This window comes from Helianthus annuus, chromosome 3 (genome assembly GCF_002127325.2).
Source record: "Helianthus annuus cultivar XRQ/B chromosome 3, HanXRQr2.0-SUNRISE, whole genome shotgun sequence".
Taxonomy (NCBI): domain Eukaryota; kingdom Viridiplantae; phylum Streptophyta; class Magnoliopsida; order Asterales; family Asteraceae; genus Helianthus; species Helianthus annuus.
Genome location: NC_035435.2, coordinates 20,114,841 through 20,137,103, shown reverse-complemented (window position 1 = coordinate 20,137,103; position 22,263 = coordinate 20,114,841). Strand labels below are relative to the sequence as shown.

Sequence of the window (22,263 nt, the reverse complement as noted above, 5' to 3'; positions counted from 1 at the left end):
TACGAGCTTTTGTGGTGTTGTGGATCACTAGCAGTGGTGTAGCATTGGTGCTACTTGGCACGGTTTACGCCCCACGCTGCAACGCCGGGGGTTTAGTACTAGTTTAAACTAAATAAAAACATAACATTTAAACTACTAAAAAATAACATGAAAAAATATATATATGTACTATTAAAAAACATAAACATAGACTACTTGTTGAGATATTTTCCTTGAATGCGTTGTTTCTCAAGTTCCATGATTATAAGGTTGGCTTTGGATATATGAGAAGGGATGGGCTTCTCGAGGAACTTTAGATCGGCAACCTTTTGCTTATCCATTGTCAATTGGTGCTCTTATTCCTTTATCGAGAGAATTCGAACAAGTTTATTATCTAACTTGGAGAGCTTTGATTCACCCTCGGTATATGTTGTTGTTGTAGAAGTGGGTTTGCCTTTGAATTCGAACAAGTTTCTTTTGTCGCTACTAGGTGGGCGTTGCAATTCTTGTGGTTCCCCAACCACGTCTTTGATATCGTTTAAGTCTAAATAAGAACAAGCATTTGATCTCCCAACGAAGGAGTGCCGCTCACGCTGTCACACCCACTAAGATAAGAGTTGGGCGCGACTTCTTGGTATCATTACTTATGCAACGGGATATATACTAAGGCTTGTGGAATGCTGAACGACAAGTCATCTATGCATCTTCTAGACAGTTGTTCAATCTAAAAGCCTATCTTGAACGTGTCACGATCCCAACTTCTCACGTTACGGACATTTCGCCTATTTCCAACAGTGCCATAGTTAAACATTACTTGAAAAACATGCTTAAAATTTTCAACATAAAGTTGGTGAGTTCACAGGTTTTATTTGCCCTGATGGAAATCATTTTCCTTATATGTTTTTAAAAGATCGTTTAAACAAATTTATAATTTGTAAATTCAACATACTCGTCTTTTGAAAAGCTAAGGTTATCGTATCTTTAAAACCATTCGTATTTGTCAAGAAATATATTCTTGAAAACTAGGTATTCCTACAACGAAAGACATGATACCTATATCTAAATAAACTCTGTCAATCATAGTCTTAATGGTTTCTATCAGCTTTTTGATCATTTCATCACCCATAACCTTACTTGTTTCTATCATTTCATCAACCATAACCATAATGATTTCTATCTGTTTCTGATCATTTTGACAACTATAACATTAATGGTTTCTATCTGTTTCTAATCATTTGATATACCGGATACACATATCCTAAGTGATCTTATTGTTAAGTTAGTATAACTAAACAATTTTGTAATTGTCATGAGTCATATAATCAAACCTTGACGTTATTTTTGCCCCCAACCCAGTGTTTACCACAAACACAGTATACGTTATGGATATCATGCATTCATTTACCATTCAAGACAGGCTAGCGCGACCAACCATGAGGAGTTTGTTAGACTAAATAGATCTATTCACAATATCCATGGCTATACTAGTTAATGACTATACTAAAAAGAGGACTTGTGTGGTAATTGTTATGTCTCATGTAAGTAATACAATCGAGATCGAGTTTTAGTGTCATCACCCTACAGGTTTCTATTGATTAATGGGCACGCATATGTAGGGTTAGGATCAAATACAAAGTCTCCGAAAAATAAGAAGTCATAAGAAGGGTATCAAACGGATTCCGATTGGCCTCATTCAAGAGGCATTGGAACCGTCTCATCGAACTCTACGATGTGAGATTTTTGGATTTTGTTTTTAGATGTTTGCTTGTAGATTTTAGACCTTTTCTTTATATTATTGTGTCTTTTTATGTATCACTGTGTCCTTTCTATATTTGCGTCAATGTGTCTTTTTTGTGACTCATAATGTCTTTTTTCTTCGACATTGTGTTATATTTTGCTCGACATTGTGTTATATTTTGCGATCCATTGTGTCTTTGTACACTTCTTATTTTAGGAGCTTTTGTAGAATAACTTTACCCCGTATATGTATGAAAATCCATCCATGATCAACAATTGATAATTAATCATAAACCTAGGTCTGTTTTACGTAATTTGAATAGTTAGTCATGAACTAGGTTTGTTTCATGTTACTTGAATAGTTAATCATAAACTAACTTCATTTCATGTTACTTGAATAGTTAATCATAAACTAAGTTCATTTTTTATCTCCAATCATATAGATATCTTATGTGTTTCTATAACTAAACATGCATGTATGAGTACGGAAAACTAGTTGTAAAACAATTAGCACGTTTCATGTCAATTAAAAGTTTATCACAAACCAAGTATGTTTCTCCCTAGAAGTATAAAACAAGTAAAAAAGAGGTTGTGAACTCACAGTATTCTCGTTCCTACTTCTACCCGAAGACGTCGGCTAAGCGTGCGTGTACTACCTAGTTTCTACAAAGTGAAAGACACTAATAAGACCTCGGATCTAATCCGAATGACAAATTGCTAGGAGTTCTACCCTAAAACAAGTGTATGTAGTGTTGATGAGGTTATTAATCAGTGTTTATTTGTAAAACGAAACTGTTAAACGTTTACTCATAAAACTAGGGTTTTATACTTTTACCATCCTAAGTATTCATGTTATTAAAGACTTAACTTTAAAACATCCTTGTGATGTAAGTATATGTTTTATAAAAAGTGTGACAAGTTTTAAGGCTTGTCGGTTATGTTCCCGACACTTGTCGGTCGGTTTACCTTTTATTACCCTTTCCCTCTTTTTTTGCCAAAATAGTTTCAAGCCCTTTGGCTATTTTGAGAAACTATTTATAATTATTAAATACACTATTTTTAACTCAAAGAACAGTAGGGTTTTATTTTTTTAATTTTATGGGTATCGGTTTTGAAATAAAAGTCGTTTTAAACACCCGTAAAGACCTATACTTATTGAAAATAATTCTAAAGCTCCACTAATTCTACAAAATTACAGAATTCGCCTTTAACCTTAAATTTTTATGATAAAATATATTTTTAATATATTTCGTATTTTTTGCTAATAAAATGAAATAAAAAGTTTTTAAAGTGTAGATTTAAGCCATATATCGAAACCAACGTTCCCCTTATCATTTTCACTTGATTTTGGTGTTTAAGTTTATTATCAATAATTATTACTGTTAAAATTTGAGATTTTTTTTGGGCACTCTAGGAAGTTCATTTATTTTTTTGTGCTTATTTGTGTTGTTTAATTATTAAAAATAGCTAAACACTTCAGAAAAATATGATTTTTCATCAAAATTCATATTTTGACCTCCAAAGTCCACTTTAAAAGCTTTAGAATTTTTGGGCACTCGTAGCTAGGGTTTTTACCTTTAGGGCTTACTTTTCGGTTTTTTGGTATAGATTTTCGTTTATTTATTAACAACAGGTTTTTGTCCAATTTTTTCCTCATCAAACCACTATATTAGTCTTGTTTAAGTACCAAATAAATAGATTCATCAAAACATGATAAATCTAGACCTTTTTGAACTAATCTTGTAACCTAGGGCTTGTTTTTATGTCCATTTTATACACTTTTTGTTCTACCCATATCTTCTTTTAACTTTTTAAGCTTAACCCTAACAACTTTTTGGTGATGTTGGTTTAAGAATCATTCAAAAACAACACTTATTTTGTAAGATATTGGTTAGCTTTACTGTGTTGTATGTTTTCTCATGCTTTAAGGTGAATTATTGAAGTACATCCTCACATATTTGTATGTTTCATGGATGATTCTTCTATCACAACATGATCTTAACACTACAAATCAATAAAACTACAAGATTGACAAGTAAAACACTATATGAAATCCTTCACACAAAGGTGTCATCCACGGATGTTTTCTTGTAACTTGTAAGGATTGAAGCATTCCCAAGTTCTTTCATCACTTGGAAATTTGAGAATGCTTCAATACCTTAGAAAATATGAAGAATAGATGAAAATTACTTGGGAACTTAGAGAGTTCTTGAGAGAGTTTGAGAGAGTGTTTGTTAGGGTGTGTGTTAAGTGTGTGTGTGTGTGTGTGTTCGGTTTAAGTAGAGAGAGAGATAGAGATGTGGTGAGGTGAGGGTGTGGTGGTAATGATGGTTTTGTGGTCTTGATATGATCTTATAGGTTGTACTCTTATTTAAGTAAACACATGGGGCTATAAGCCCATGTGTTTTCAAGTATCTTTTAGGTGCTGTTTGTTTTTTCTGCGGGAAAAGGTCTGCAGTCTGCTGACCACATCTGTAGGCATCTGCAGAAGAAGAGGTGGACCAAAGGTCTGCAGCCTGCAAGGAGAAGAGCGTTTGTTTACTTCTACAATAACCTCTTATCTACTCCTCTCACAACACACACACAACAAACACAGAGAACACTCCTCTCTATCTCTCTTTGCCTTCATCTACCACCACCACCACCACAACCATCCGCCACCACCTCATCTACCACCGTCCACCTACCACCACCACAACCAACAACCACCGTCAACACCGTCGCAACCACCACCACCACCACACATCCAGAAACCCTAATTTCGCCAACACCATCTCCCACCTCCACCACCACTTCAGCGAGAGAGGGGGAGATAGAGAGAGAAAAACAGCGAGAGAGAGAGAGAGACAGTGGAGATTATGAAGAATCGGAGCAGAATCAGCGATTGACGGCAGCGATTTTGAAGGTGGAGGTCATTGGGGGTGTCGGGTGGAGGAGATGGGTGGCGGAGACGTGGTGGTGGAGGTCGTAGCGGGTTGGGGTGCCGCTGAGGTTGGAGGTCGCAGATGGTGGGGGTGCCGCTGAGGTTAGGAATGGTGGAGGTGGTGGTGGAAGTCGACGTGGAGGTGCAGCCGGTGGGGGAGGTGGTGCCGCCGGAGGTGGAAGTGGTGGGGAAGGAGGTTGCGGCTGTGAAGATTAGAGGTTTAGGGCTCTGTGTTTTTTGAGAAGAGGATGGAAGAGGCTTGTAGACATAGGGCAAGGTCTGCACCAGAAAGAGTTGGGGCAGAGCTTTTTTAATGAAACCACTTCTAAAAAACAAACAAGCTGCGGACTCTAAACCTCTGCGCGCGTCTGCGCGGCACAGACATAAGTGGCCAGAAGTGCTTCTGGCCGAAAAACAAACACCACCTTAATCTTCTCTCTAACCAGTTAAGGTTCTAGAACATTTAAAAACCTGATTGAAATGGTTTAGTTAGTGTATTTATACTCTTAAAAGTTAAAATACATAATTTGTACATAGTATTAGTATTTTATGGCAACTTAACATAGTATAGCAACTAGTTAGTGTATTGTTGATTTTTAATGCATTGTTTAGTAGTTTTTCTCTTCCATAACACATTGTTTATGAAAATAATTAATTTATAATCCATGCAAATTATATAATCCGTAGATAACGATAGGATTCGATAAAATTTGGCGTGATCATTGAATTAGGGTTTTGTGATTTTGTTATTTGGATATCACCACTGTTTGTTATTTTAGATCGTTGTTTGTTGATTGTTTTAACTTGAATTAGAACAAATGTGTTCCTTGGTGATAGTATTATCTACCGGACATACTATAATAGCACAACGCTAAACTAAGTCTATATGATGATCATAAATAATTGCACATAATTAAATCGTACGGATAATAGCATGGCTAAATGAGGGTTGTCACATAGGCGTGTCTGAAAATAGTCATGGAACGTTTGATGATTTGCCAGGTTTGACAGGTGGCACAAGATACCACTTTAGAGAATTTTAGGCACCTCCCATGCTTTTACCACGGTAAATGAGCAAGCGTATGTTACTCTAAATTCATCGTTTCTAGTCATCAAGACGTCCGTGTCGCTTGAACTGCTTGCTCTCTGTCGATTGTTCATATGGTAGTTCACAATTTTGTTGAAGTTGCTACATTTTGTCCTCATTGATGTCCATTTGCCGGAGAACGAATAATATGTACTAAACAATTCACATCGGCCAAAAAATTTCGCGAATCTGCTTCATAAATAGTGGCGTGTCTTGATATTGCCAATTTTAACAATTGAATATTTTTAAAATAACAATTTTCAAAAAAATCAAATAATTTAAAATATTATTAAATAAACAATTAAATAAGTTTACCAGCAATGGAGTCTTTGGATATGTCGACCCACGTTCGTGCCAAGGCTAACTCCTCTTTGCTTGACCAGTTTTCGTGTGTTTTTGGAGCACGTGGTCATCTGGTTGCTTTCTACGATGTCTATGTGAGGATGTAGGTTGGATTTTGGGTACGGTTTGGGTTTAGGGTGGAGACATAGGAGACAAAGGTTGAGACACATATTGAGCAAATGAGGGGTGTGGGGGATGCATGAAATAAGCGGGCATTTGTATGGGTGGGGACATTTGTCGACTTTGTGGGGATGGCGTGTCGTATCATGGGGAATTTTTAGTAGGTAATGGTAGGTATTCACCTTGGTCGGTATTGGTGTTGACGGTCAACGGGTTGTCTTGCGTGGTTGTGTAACGTGGGTGGTTCGGGTCAAACACGTTGGATTGTTGTTTGATGGAAACATGGTGGAAGTGAGCTGTGAGAGAGGATAGCTGTTTGAAATGAGATAGTGAGACTGGTATGTCGTGTGTAAAATTTATAGGTTGAATGGGTATACAGGGTAAGGATAGTGTAAAAAGGGCCAAAAGTGTGAGAAGTGTGAGAAGTGTATTATAACACTATATATAATACTATATAACACCATATAAACACCGTATAACAATATGTAACACCATATAATACCATATAACACTATGTAACGCTATATAACATTATATAACAAATATAACACTATACATCTATCATAGACATGTTATCAGACAACTTATAGTGTTATATTTGTTATATAATGATATATAGTGTTACATAGTGTTATATGGTATTATATGGTGTTACATATTGTTATACGGTGTTTATATGGTGTTATATAGTATTATATATAGTGTTATAATACACTTCTCACACTTTTTACAAGATCCTCATCCTGGGTATACATATATAGGTAAAAATGGTTTAAAAAAAATTTAGACCGCTGTCAAACAATCAAAAAACACAACACGTGACCATCAAAGAAGATCTGTTATCTCCCGTTGTTGTCTTGGCGAGGGGACAATAATGCCCCCTAATAGCACACAGAAAATGAGAGGGGGGGGGGGGCAATTGTGGGTAAAATCATTGAGTTGAAGGGGGACTAAAGGTATAACTTTTTCTTACATTTACATTGTCGCATAAATATCAAAAAATATAGTCCGGTTATTCACACACACATATATTGTTAAAACATATAGTGAAAAATCGCTCGATAAAGATAAAGAAGTTTAATTCTTTCAAGAGTAAAATGTCATTTTCGTCTTGAGGTTTGGTTAGTTTTGCGTCTTTCGTTTAAATGGTTTTTTTTTTTTTTTTTTGCATCTAAATTCAAAAGGTTTGAAATCTTGTCATTTTCATCCGGCTTGTTAACTTTATCCATTTTTCTCCGTTAAGTTAGGGGTATTTCTGACTTTTTGGTTAACTTAAAGGGTAATTTGGTCTTTTTACATAAAGTGAAAAAAAATGAATTGTTCTTTAAATTAACAAAAAAGACGGAAATAATCCTGACTTAACAGATAAAAATGGAATGGAGTAAACGATTCGAATGAAAATGAAAAGATTTCAAACCTTTTGGATCTAGATACGGAAAAACAAACATTTTGACAAAAGTCACAAACTGGACAAATCTCAGAGACAAAAATGACATTTTACTCTTCTTTTAACAAAAAACTAAGTAATGATATACTAAATAGAGTTAATTACATGATGAATTACGAGTTTGATCTCTTATGTGTTTGTTAAATGTAAACATATAGCAAATTGTCACCAACACATGAAATATTAAAGAGTTATTTACGTTGAAAACTTGTTATAAATCAACTTGAAATAACCATTTTACCGCTTTACTAAAAGACAAAAAAAAACCTATACATCAACGTTCTCATCAATGGCAAATCTAGCTCAAAATTTCAGAAGTATCGTAATTTTTTAGATTAAAGGTATCATTTGTATAAAATAATTAAAAAAAACACTTACACTAAGTAGACGAAATTAAGAGATTACTTGTGCTACCACTTCTTGTATACTACCTTCGCCCTCCTTCTCATCTTAGAAATCAAGAAAATTGAATCCCCGTTTTCAAGGTCATTTTATTTTCTACCTTAAATCCTCCATTTCTTAACACTGACACAAAATTGAATCACGAAGATGGAAATTAAATATGTGAAAAAAAAAAAGGGAAATGTACATTTACATTTACATTCCATAAATTATAAACAATTTTGTGCATAAGTTGTTGTAATTCATATTTTGGGTGGTTTTCAAAAAAATAAAGTTGATTTTTTAACTTTAACCCAAAAGCTTTTTATGTTTTGCAATTTTAACCCATATAAATTGTTTTTTTTCACTTTTAACTCAAAAGTTTCATTATTTTCAATTTAACCTCACAATATTTTTACCTTCAACTTTGGTCCCTATACTTTTCATCTTTCGCAAATTTTCGTTTTACGTTTCATTCTAAATTTTGCGAGTTAAGACGGCGCGACGTGCGTGTGTCGTTTAACGTTTTTTGTTTCGTTCAAAATTATGCGAGTTAACACGACGCAACATGCATGTGTGGTTCAATGTTTTACATTTATTTTTTTTCGTTTGACAAGTTGGTCGCAACTCGCGGGTCCTAGATCGAGTCAGTGTTGGTAGTCGCTGACAATGGTGTGACATTAGTGCTATTTGGTATAGTTCTACGCCCCCGCCGCAACGCGGGGAGCTTAAATCTAGTTTTTAATTAATTTATGGCATCTCAATAGTGAAGTGACATAAGGATATAGGTCAAAATTTCTTGAGAACATATGAATTATTAGAATCTCTAATACATCTTTTAAATGAAAAAGTAATGAACAAGATGGTCGTTTAAATATTTTGCATTTTCTACACACCCTTCTAACCATACTTCTATATGAACACACATCATTAGCTAATTTGCTAATTTGAACGCTTAACCTTATGAGGAGGGGCTCCTTTTCTCGACATCTTGGTACCGTTAAGCTACAGACCATTTGACGTGTCAAAGATGATCTAGCTATTAGTTTGATTTTACTTATATTATTTTTAAAAAGTTTCTATTGAAAAATATATATAAAAATAAAGTACTCTTGATCCAAAATGTCCTTAAATATACAATGTTTAGGCAGTTTATCTATATTTTATAGTTTAAACTAGGTTAGTTCCCCGTGTATTATACGGGCTGAATAATTTAAACTTTATAATAAATATTTCTTGTAAATGCAAATCAAAGACGGAGCCATTTAAATACCAAATTGACATAAATGAGTTAATATAAAGATGATGTATGTTAGTATTATAAAATTCATCAAAAAAAAACATGTAAATTAAACTATCGTTGAAAATAATACAAAAATAAATATATTATATAATACTTATTATTGTATTTGGGTATTACATTACATTTATGTAATGAGAAATGAAATGTTACAATTATAACTCGCACATTACAGAAAGTAATTTGAATCCAAAAAATATTCACATAGTTCATAAACATCTATAAATTTATTTCTACACAACATTACATCTTTTATTCGTAACTTTACTATCTCTACCTAGACATTCAAGCCGACGAAATTAGTAATATTATCCGTGAACGTATTGAGCAATATAATAGTTAGTAGTTTTACCTGTCTCTACTTTTAACTATTAATAATACCATTGATCATGAGTGAATCCAGTAATGCTAAAAACAATACAACCTTTGATAGTGTTATATTAATTGTCATGGGAAAGCCGACAGATACTTGAAGTGGAGATCTATGGATATATGGTCACAATGCAACATAACAAAATTAGGCGTTGATAGCAAAAACGGCCACTGCTTACGCACATTCCTAGACTAGCTCGTAGACTTTTCCGGTAACTTGATTAAAATCTCATACACAAATATATCAATATTAGAAAGGTACGATAATAATAATAATGGTAGCAATTATAAATAATACAATAGCAGTAATAATAATGATATTAATAAAACAGTATTACTTTTTGTTATACATATACATTAACAGTTATATTAAAAAATACAATATTTATGTATAACAACATTATCCCCTATATAATTTATCAAGTTTTGTTATCCTCACAAATCTACTATTCAACTTTTCTCTCTTTACTCTCTCTCTTTTTATCTCATTTTGGCTATTTGGTTTGTCTCTTTCTTAAAATTTGTAACACTCCGATTTTTTTCAAGCATTAATATTAAAATAATAGTTTTCTTTTTGTATTAAAACATGATAGTTTACTAACCAGTTAATATGGAATTTAGTCAAATAAAGGTGCTTATTAAAATGTTAATTAAATAGTAAATTAATTGGTTCAAAGGCAATTTGAATGTATCCGTTATTGTTTTCTATGTATTGATTAATATTTGTTTATATAAAAATATGTAATACTTAAAATAGATTTTTTGTGTATTGATTAATATTTGTTTATATAAAAAATATGTAATACTTAAAATAGATTAATGGAGTCTGTATTTTACAAATTTTAGATTGATTTTTAAATAATAGTTATAAGTTAATAAAGTAAATAAATAATCTAATTTTGTAAATATTAAAACGTAAGTGAATATGATTTTGTTTAAATGTTTATAGATGATGATTTGTTTATATAAAAATATGTGTTTAAATGTTTATAGATGATGATTTGTTTATATAAAAAAATGTAATACTTAAAATAGATTAATGGATTCTGTTACTCTGTATTTTAGAAATTTTAGATTGATTTTTAAATAATAGTTATATAAGTTAATAAAGTAAATAAATAATCTACTTTTGTAAATATTAAAACGTAAGCGAATATGATTATAATATATGAATTTAAAATGTATATATCGTAAATAATTAAATAGGAGCTCAGATATATTTATATACAAATTAGGGTTTCGATAGGTGAACCTATTAGTTTGAATTTGAAAAATAAAATTTGGATAAAAATATTAAGTAGAGATTAATTTATTTTTTTCAAGATTTAAGGATTAATTTTCTTTTTTTTTTAAATTTAGGATTAACTAATTAAACTAAAAGGATTATGTTTAAGGCGAGAAAATAAAATTCTGGATAGCCTCAATGATTGTCATGTGTCTCAAATTGGTTTACTTTATTATATGTATAGATGATCGTTGAAATTTACATGAAACTTTTTTGTTTATTCAAGAAAATCTATAGCGAAAAGGGAAATGTATCCTTATTTATATATTATTTATATATTATTAAAACCTATATAAGTTTGCAAACTTTTTGTGCATTATTAGTTGTAAGTTGTGCTTTATGAGTTTTTCAAAAAAAAAAAAAAAAACTTGATTTTTTAGTTTTAACCCAAAGGTTTGTACCTTTTTCCAATTTTAACCCTACATAATTTGTTTTTTTTAATTTTAACCCAAAACTTTTCATTATTTGCAATTTAACTTTACAACTTTTGTCACTTATACTTTTCATCTTTCGCAAATTTTCGTTTTACGTATAGTTCTAAATTTTTCGAGTTAATACGACGCAACGTGCGTGTGTGTTTCAACGTTTTTACCTCTATTTTTCCATGTTTGACAGGTTTGTCGCAATACGCATATTATAGGTCAAGTCAGTGTTGGTTGTCGATGACGGTTGTGTGACATTAGTACTATTTGACACCGTTTTACGTCCCGCCGCAACGCGGGGTGTGCTTTGGGGGTTTTCAAAGAAAAAATTGTTATGCATATTGTTGTCGTAACGTTGGCTTTGGGGGGTTTCAAAAAAAATGTTTTTTTTTTACTTTTCACCCAAAAGTATTTCATAAATTACTTTTAACCCAAAACTATTTGTTTTTTTACTTTTAACCCAAAACTTTTTATCTTTTGCAATCTATCCTCATAACTTTTTTTACTTTCAACTTTGGTCATTTATAGTTTCCATTTTTCGTAAATTTTTCGCTCTATGCTTGGTTCTAAATTTTGTGACTTAACATATCACAGTTGTGTCTTTGGCTTAACGTTTTTACGTTTCGTTCTAAATTTTGCGAGTTAACACGACGCAACGTGCGTGTCAGGGTGAACGTTTTTACATCGTCTATTTTTACCCCGTGTGACAGGTTTAACATAACGTGTGGGTTGTAGATCGACTTAGTTATAAATAAAGAATCCCCGCCGCATTGCGGCGGGTCGTATTCCTAGTTAATTATTAATTTGAAAGATGTTTGTGCATAATGAGTTTGTACATGATGCTTAATAAGTTTTTTGTGTATAGTTGTGTTGTACATGATGCTTAGTGGTGTTGTATCCCATGTTTTTGGGTTTTTTTATATAAAAAAAAATTGATGTTTCACTTTAAACCCAAAACTACTTGATTTTGTAGTTTTAACCCAAAAGTTTTTAGTGTTTCCCATTTAACCTCACAACCTTTTTACTTTCAACTTTGATACCCTATGTTTTTCATATTTTGCAAAATTTTTTGTTTGACGTTTAGATATAAATTTTGCGACTTAACACGGCACAATGTGTGTGTGTGGTTCAACGATTTTACGTTTTATTATATGCTTCGTTCTAAATTTTGCGAGTTAACATGGGGCAACATATGTGTGTGGTTCAGTGTGTTTACTTCGTCTATTTTTTTCTCGTTTAATAAGTTCGTCACAATGTGCGAGTCCTAAATCGAGTTAGTTATTATTTTCTATTTTTATATGTCGGTCTAATTTTTCCACGTTAAGACGCTGCAACTTCAATGTTGGTGGTCGTTAGCTATAGTGTAGCATTAGTGCTATTTATTATGGTTTTACACCTCCGCCGCAACCCGAGGAGCTTAATACGATAGGTTATTTATATGGATACAAGTCATGTAACGTAGTAATTATGATACCATTAATTGTATTGAGATTATTTGGTGAATTACTTATTTGTATAAGATGTAATACAGACTTAACCGACAAAAACATCTTTAACACATTGTAAATGTGAATCTAATCAGCATGTCAATTTCCTTGGTCGCGGTGCAACGCCCGCGGTTCAATCTTCTAGCTATTTTCTTAATCTTGAACCATGAGATTATATTCGTCTATTCATTTGAAAACTTCGTGCATAAAACAAAATCCACTAAGTATTCTTTTTTTTATCATTTAAAACTTCATGTGATTAAACTTAAGAGTATATCATCACTTGATGACTATTTTACACTTTTTTTAAATCAAAATCAACTAGATGTTTAAAAAATTAAAAGTAAAGTTTCATTTTGCTTCAATATCTGTTTTGTCACATATTCAGAGTTTGCTTTTATGGGCTTTGGCCCTTTTGTATTCGGACTTTTGTAGTCCGGACATGTCTTGTATATATACTTTTAGTGAAATGACAAGACGCAAATTTCTTTTGTGGAAAGTTTGTGCCTCAAGAAAACCATAATCATTACGGTGTGTATTGTCTGGCGGCTACTGTGTGTGACGTCACTCATCATCTTCATCTGAGAATACTCTGTATATTCTCAGATCATTCTCATTCTCCTTGTTCTTGATCCAATATTTTACAATGGTTGATTGCTAGGTGGATTCCGCACACTTAGTGATTGTGTTCATTGAGTGAGATCCTAGGTTAGGTGACCTTTCACTAATTATTATTTTTTATAGAATTATAAAAGTGATTAAAAAAACCTAAAAGCTAAACGTTCTTAAAAAAATCTTTTAGTTTAAAGTAGTTTTCTTAGACCTAAAACTATAAATTAAAAACAAAAATTAAAAAGTAAATTTCAAGGATTGTCCTTTATCTTTATACTCATTTTTCAGGTGCTGTCCTTTATGTTCAAAATTGACGAGTTTTGTCTTTTATATTTTCATATCATACACGTTTTGTCCTTTAGGCCTAACCCAGTTAGTTTTTTCAGTTAAATTTGGTCATATGCTTTGCACATGAGGGCATTTTTGTCAATTCAAAGGTAAGTTCAACGGCAGATTTACAGCTCAAAGCTTCTGCAACCTTTGAATTGACTAAAATGCCCTCATATGCAAAGCACATGACCAAATTTAACTGAAAAAACTGAATTAGACCTAAAGGACAAAACGTGTATGATATAAAAACATAAAGGACAAAACTCGTCAATTTTGAACATAAAGAATAACGTCTGAAAATAGGTATAAAAATAAAGAACAGAAATTCATTCAAAATTAAACATAACAAAGAGATCACCTATTTGGTGTCCAATCCGGATCGTTTTCACACTTTTGTTTTACCAATTTTTATCTCCCTTGGATTATTAAATGATCTTGGTATCCACGTAAACATATATAACCTTAAATTATGTGGCCACAAAATGGTTCTTAAGATTCATTGTCTCTTTATTTGTCACACGTACCCTCACCATCAACATTAAAAATTCCTACTTATTTTAATGCAGATACGAGTATGATACTAGTCAAACTTCAAACACCATCTTTATATATTTGCAAATTTAATTTTTGATTTTATGATATATTTATTTGTGTATTTACCAGTTTAGTTCCATTCTTTACATAATACGTCTAATTCAATAAAGCTTGTATACAATATATTAGTTTTACGTTATTAATATGCACATATATTAAAGTTAACTTAAAATAGATGTAAATAACATAATTAGCTTGTTGTTTTAACATAATTAGTAACTTTTAATTAGATACTTATAAGCAAGGGCAGACTTAGGTAGAGGCCTGGGTGGACGGGTGCACCACTTGAAAAAAAGATTTTAGTATATTTTATAGGGTAAAATTCTGATCGCATCCCATGAAAATTTGGTTAAATGCCTCGTTTGCACCCCTTGAAAATATTTCCTGGGTTTGCCACTGCTTATAGGCCTATGTATATACATACAAACATATCCCATACAAATGTCTTTTTTAAAAGTAGGAAGAAGATATTTTAAGCGTTGATTAATTGAATTAAGGGCTAAGATTGATTACACATCATGAATTGAGATCCTGTACAAACAATACTAACCGTACGAACGGATATGAGCCATTGATAGTATATTGATTATAAACAAAAACCCTACAATTAATAATTAACACTAGGGTAAATTACACTTTTCGTCCTTTATATTTGTATCGGATTGCAACGGATGACCTTTAACTTCAATAATTACAGTCACAGTCCTTTATTTGGAAAACTTATTACACCCTACGTTCTTTGACCCTAACCTTGTTAAAATTTTCAGTTAAGTTAAGTATGACATATGCTATGCACACGAGGGCATTTACGTCTTTTTATCCATAATCTCTCTAAAACACCATTCCCCAATCCTAAAACACCATAATCCTTTCCTTGACCCCAGAATTACACAAAAAAACTTATCCAACCACCATAATAATCTACTCCGTAATAATCATTGACAAAATTGCACAAAAAACTCTTCCCCTGTTCTTGTTGGCTCAGATTTACACACATGCTAAGATTCAGTGGCTTAACCTTTGCTTTATATTCTTCATCTCTGATAACAAAACCTTCATCTCCTCCAATATTATCTTCATTTTCTTTGACCATCTTCTTTAACTCATCTTCTCCACAAATTTTGTAATTATCCGCAAACAAATATCTGTATGGAGCAGATCTAGATCTCGTCAACAAACCGACATTTCTTGGTGGTGGTTTTACAATCAATCATCGTTAAAAGCTCTGATTACATCTCCGATTCCATGTTCAACTTAATTCAAAATCATTTCTTGTAATTTCTCTGATTTTCTACAACAATCGCATTTGAAAGTATGCACAGATCTGCCCTTATCATGGTTCGATTCAGATCTGCCTCAGATCTCTGGCGGTGAAGAACTAGATCTCCAGCGAAGCAGGGATTTGCGTTGAAGAACTAGATCTTCGACGGATCAGGGCTGTGCGATGAATATGGAAGTCGAAGTTGGGGGTTGTCTGAAGTTTTAGAAAGAGAGAGAGAGAGAGAGAGTTGAGAGAGTAAGATGATTTTTATATTTATATGTAATTTTTAATTTTTTTGTTAAATATATTTTAAATAAATGAGTGAAATTACCAATCTACCCTCATGTGCAAGACACATGTTATGACTTAACTTAAAATTTTAACTTGTTTGGTGCTAAAGGACGAAAGGTGTTACGAGTTTTTTAAATAAAGGACTGTGACTGTAATTATTGAAGTTAAAGGTTATCCGTTGCAATCCGATACAAACATAAAGGACGAAAAGTGTAATTTACCCTTAATACTATCAATTTAGGGGTATTTTAGTCATTTAGCTATTTCCCGTTAAATACTAATTCTATCAAGTTTTTTTTAAACTAAAATAACTTTTATATACTTCATTATGTTTATGTTTGAAGAAAAAATTATACAATAAAATCAAGCATTTTTTATCTTTAATATGAGTACCATATTGATATACTTTTTTTATCTATAAAAATGACTTTTAAAAAAGTTACAAAAAGGTGTTTTATAATTATGCTAGTTATATAGTTGGAATTTGCTAATATGAAAAAAATGTATTTTGTTGATTTTAAATCTATACGTAAGTTCTTATTTTGTTGTGTAATTTTTATGTGTTGCTATTTTTTTCCTTTTATGTTGTTATTGGGAGCCTATTTGGTATAAATCTGTTTTCTACTAGTTATATAACAGTATATGCTATCTATAAATTAAAACAAAAACATGAAATTATGCAAGTATGTAACATTATGTGTTGTTTATAAAATAAAGTAAAAATGAAATTGTGCTAATTATGTAATAGTATCTGTTGTTTACAAAATAAAAAAATATATGAAATTGTGCTGATTACGGTGCTAATTAATGTGTTGATTACAGTGTTATGCTGATTACGGGATGTGCTGACGGTGGTGGTGTGGGATGTTATTGTCGGATGTGCTGACGGTGGTGTTACCGTGTTGATTAAGGTGCTGATGTTGACGATGTGCTGATTACGGTGTTGACGATGATGCTGATTACAGTGCTGATGATGATGTTGATTACAATGCTAATGATGATGAAGAATAGATTAGGATTTTGGGATTTGAATTAATCTTGAATATTTATGGATAATTTAATTATTGTTTTTTAATTAGATATAAATAAAAGGGTATGAAAAGTCTAAAATACCCTTAAATCAATTTTTTAATTGAGGACGCATGTCATTAAACTATTGATTCTTATAGTTTATATAAAGATACATGTTTGTATATGATTCTATACCTACACCGCATTACTAACAATAACTATACTATCTAATGAGATTCAAGGGTGTTTTAGTCATTTTCTCATTTTTCATTAACTACTAATTTCACCTGGTGTTTAAAACTAAAATAACTTTTATATCATTTAGTATTTTATTAAAAAATAATACCATAAAATCAAGCATTTTTTATCCTTAACATGAGTATAATATTACTATACATTTTTAAAACATGACATTTTTTTTAAAAAAAAGTTGCGAAATAGTGTTTTATAACTGTGCTAATAAGTATAACCAACACATATATAAGCAACACATAAATTTCTATAATTAGCACATATCTATATAATTATAACCAGCACATAATTTATATAAGCAACACATGAATTTTATAACCAACACATACTTGTATAATCATAACCAGTGCATATACAAGCAACACATGAATTTGATACTGATTCCATAATTTTATGAATTTTTAGGAACCAACTTTAAAATAAAATATAAAAATATGAATTTTACAGCTTCTTGTTTGGCTTGTGTACTTTCTATATTTACATAGAAGCTTTGATCATTAAAAAAGTTATGAATGGTTATTATATCGTTAACCAATTGATTTAATACGAAATTAAGTAAAATAATTTTTTTATTTGTTTACTTATTTAAGTTCATCATGCAAATTATCATAAAAATTTTTAGAAAAACTGAGATAAATTATCACATTAAAAAAATGTTATTTCAAATAAAACGTTAAATCGTTGGATAAGATATGTTTTTTATCCATTTTTATCATTAGTATATTTTTGTTTTTTGTTTTCTTTTAACTGATAATTTTCCATATATCTTTTTCTATCATACTATGTTATTATTGAGTGCACAATGACATGAATAATAAAATTTCACATTTTTTAATAAGAATTTTCAAATAAACTTACTTTTTTTACTTAAAAAAACTTTTATATAAGTCTTGAAATATCACAAAGTTTAATAATGTGTTCGTTATAATATTAAGAAAAAGGAAGAATCATAATTATAATTGTTTTAAAAAAAATATCAAAACACATTTCCCCTTAATTACATCAGCAAAATTTATATATCTATATATATATCAAGCCAAGGAATAAATATATGCCCTTTCTTCTCTTGTGATCCTCCATAATCCTCCATAAATACGCCCATCCTGTCTCTCTCACACTCCCTCCCTCCCTCCTGCCCACTACTATAGTTCAAGAAAGTTTATGTGATCATGGTATGTCAAAAACACCCTCTTTGCTAATTCTGTATATGCTTAATTCTCATGTAACTTATACTCTCTACTTCATGTTTATAAAGAATTACATAATTATTGCATGGTATATATGCTTATAGGGAATCCGAAAGCCTGCTTGGTTAGAAGCACTATACAATCAGATATTCTTTCAAGCTTGCACAATTCATGAGAACTCAAAGAAGAACGAGAAGAATATTTGTTGTTTGGATTGTTGTATAAGCATATGTCCACACTGTGTGCACATTCATCGCTTCCATAGACTTCTACAAGTTCGACGTTATGTATATCATGACGTCGTGCGACTAGAAGATCTAGAAAGACTTATCGACTGCTCGAATGTTCAAGTAAGCAACAAAATAATAAGGATTTTGATTCAATTCTATAATTAACTAGTTAGTATAATTTAATTCATGGTAGAATAATACGTGTTGTTTTGGCTGATAAATGTATCTCATTATCAGGCTTATACCATTAATAGTGCAAAGGTTGTGTTCATCAAGAAGAGACCTCAGAATAGGCAATTCAAAGGCTCAGGGAATTTTTGCACTTCTTGTGATAGAAGCCTTCAAGAGCCATTTATCCATTGCTCTTTAGGGTGCAAGGTATCTTAATTAATTTGGTTTCCATATTCTTCATATATATTTCTTCAATTCCAAAAACATGTATTGGCTACTGAATTTTGCTACTGGTTACGGAATTTTGCTAAGGAAAAAAAACCGTCACAATTTTGCTACTTAGTTTTGGATTTGACCGTAACAAATACCTATTTTTGTAGCGATGGAATTGGATTTCAAGCTTAATTTTAATCCAAGGATGTGTTTTGTTCAGGATCCAAAACTCAATTTCCATCTTATTAAACACTAAAAAATATTGAATTTTACTTAAAAAGATTAGTTGTGTAATTTTCTTGTAGATAGATCACCAAAAAATACCTTTTGGTTTTCAAAATTGAATATGATCCTCATAAAGATTAGTGTTACATATGATGACCATAAAGATTAGGGTTCAATTTTTTAAAAATTTTTCTACTTTTTGTTATTTTTAGCTAATTTTGTTTGTAGGAGATCGTTATACTAGCTCATTTGTTTAACCGAATAAATTATAGAAAATGAAAATGGAAGATGAGAATTATGCAAATCAACTAATTCTTAAATTTCATAAAGAAAACTAATGTTTTTCTTTTATATGTTTAATCTAGCTAGAACCAGAAGAACCAAAATTCCATCTTTAACTTGCAACAAGCTTGAATTATTGATCATAAAAGCGATATCATATATACTCATAATTTGAGTATGTATATGGATATATTATATGTTAGTGCATGTATATGTGTATGTGTATATATGCATATATCTCTTTTGAGAAAAAATAAATTCTGAATTTGTTTTTTTTTTTTTTTTTTTTTTTTTGAATGGCTTCGGTTGTTATAATTAGCATATATTAATTAAAGTGTAATTGGGTTTGAATTTTATTAGGTGGATTTTGTGCTCAACCATTATAGAGACCTCACACCATTCCTAAGGGTATGCAAAACATTACAACTTGGCCCTGATTTCATCCTTCCTAACGATACTTGGGACGATGACATAACAAACGAGACGCACTCAACTATCGTGGACTCTGATGACCCGATGAGCTCAGGGTCGGGCTCATTTGGGTCCGAACCTATGAGCATCATGTGCACCGGGTTCGTAAGAAAGAAAAGGAGTGGATTATATAGTTGTGAAAGGTTTTCTAGTAAGGTTCACTCTGAAGAAGATATGGCCACAAGCATGAGTAGAAGAAAGGGAATTCCTCAAAGATCACCAATGTGTTGAGAAATTAGAGATAATTTAATAATACATAACCTCTTTTCTTTTTTTGTATTTCTATCGTTTGTTTCTATTTTTTCTAAATATTTTAAGATACTTTTACTCATGCAACCACTCTCTCTTTCTCTCTATGATGTTTTTTATAGGTTAATTAATTACTTGGTCGGGGTGTTTTGTCTTAATGGCATCACGTGATTCCCAATTCCAAGCAATGGTTTTGTACATTTTAGTAAGAATTTAACCCATTATTTTATTTAAATATTATAAATTACATTCACGAATTCAAGGGCTTCATAACCTTTCCATCACTTTATTAATTTATCACATTATTTTATTCTTATAATTTTAACAATTAAAGAACCTAAAATATGAAGAAAAGTTTGGTGATATATGTAAATAACAATTAAAGAAACCTAAAATATGAAGAAAAGTTTGGTGATATATGTAAAAAAAATAAGGTGTTGGTTTGATAGAAAAGATCTGAGCGTAGACAATGTTTTGGAACTCGAGTCTAACCCTACTTTCGAAGTGTTTTGCATCCCAATGTGTTTGATAACCGACTTAATGTGCTTCTTGGATTCCCTTCTTAAATTATTATTATATTTTAATCATAATATTCATGTATATTTTATGAAAATTCAGTAATAATTCGTGTATACGTTTGTATACAACAGGATGGTAGAAGGAACAAATATAGAAACTAAATTAATTCAACATAGAATTTGAAGTTATTTTAAAGCGTAATTTCTTGGATTATATACTAAACTCGGTATGTATCTTTGTTTACATCATGATGTTTCCAAATCAATGTTCTAAAAGTTTCCTTTGACTTTGACTATATGTGGCACAGGGCATAGGGTATAGGTGTTGAACATACGGACATATTGTTTCGGAAAATACAGTTTTCTAAATGTTAAATTTATATATTATATCAATATATCAATAATAACTAAAAAAGACAATCCCTATTATATTAAACTATTCCAAAAGTAATTATAATTTTTTAATTCCTACAATAAACAAATATATATGTAAGATATATATTATGTTTAATATTTAATCTAGTAGCCATTATAATCATTTACATTATATAGATCAAAATATATAATAACCTATTAAATAATTAGTTGGTAATTGTTGATGGACCATATTACCCTTGTTAACTAATTGGGTTTTCTCTTGGGTGCTTATATAAGGAGAATTATGTAGAGGTTAAAAGGTTGCACACTTACACATAACCTAATAAGCATAACATTAATCGGCCTCTTCTCCATAACCGAATCCCCTATTCGGTTCTCATCATCACCATCATTAGTCAGCACCCTAAGGAGGAACCATATCACACTGACAACTATGTCGAACTCGATGGCATCTTCTATCACTGGATTCTCCACTGCACTGTCTGCTGTAACGGGTATGTTTTCATGTTTTCCATTATGATTAAACAGAACTGATCCAACATGTGGTATCAGAGCATATGTTGATTAGTCAGTTATGTTTCGTATCCATTCAATTCTAGGATAGAAATCTGGAAAAGGGAATTTTGATAACTTAATAAACCTAACAGCCGGTTTCGAGTCATAAAGATCCACTCAAGATCTCTTTTTCGAGGAAAAGAATTTGTTTTAAATGTCTCGAAATCAAAACGTGTAAACTTATAACCGAAATCTGTCTTAGAAAAGCCTTAAAATTCAGGTTTCGGGTTCCAGAATTTATGTTTTATTTTTCAGGGTTCATCATGTTCTTAGGAAAATTCGAAAATTCCTTTATGTTTTGGAATGTAATTAGGATTGATGAGTGTTTTTTTTCCTGTTTGATCTAATTTTATCTTTTAAGTTTATTCGAAAACTGTTAAAAAGATATACAGTTATAATTTTCGAAATCCTTGATAAATTTAGATCAACAATAAAACAGGAAACATTATCACACAATCCCTTAAATTTCGAGTCTTCAGTTATTATCACATTAACAGCTGTTAACAGGAAGTTTCGAAGTCCCTTTCAATAAGCCGAGACCAAGATCTCGA

General features: G+C 31.3%; 1 protein-coding gene across 1 annotated transcript; it reads left to right on the top strand.

The window, feature by feature from the left end:
• Positions 1–18,315: 18,315 nt before the first annotated feature.
• LOC110927602 lies at positions 18,316–20,343 on the top strand. Its single transcript, XM_022171135.2, has 4 exons — positions 18,316–18,405; positions 18,525–18,770; positions 18,888–19,028; positions 19,902–20,343. Exons 1-4 carry the CDS (start codon positions 18,403–18,405, stop codon positions 20,241–20,243), a joined length of 732 nt encoding a protein of 243 aa, XP_022026827.1. The 5' UTR covers positions 18,316–18,402; the 3' UTR covers positions 20,244–20,343.
• The last annotated feature ends 1,920 nt before the right edge of the window (positions 20,344–22,263 follow it).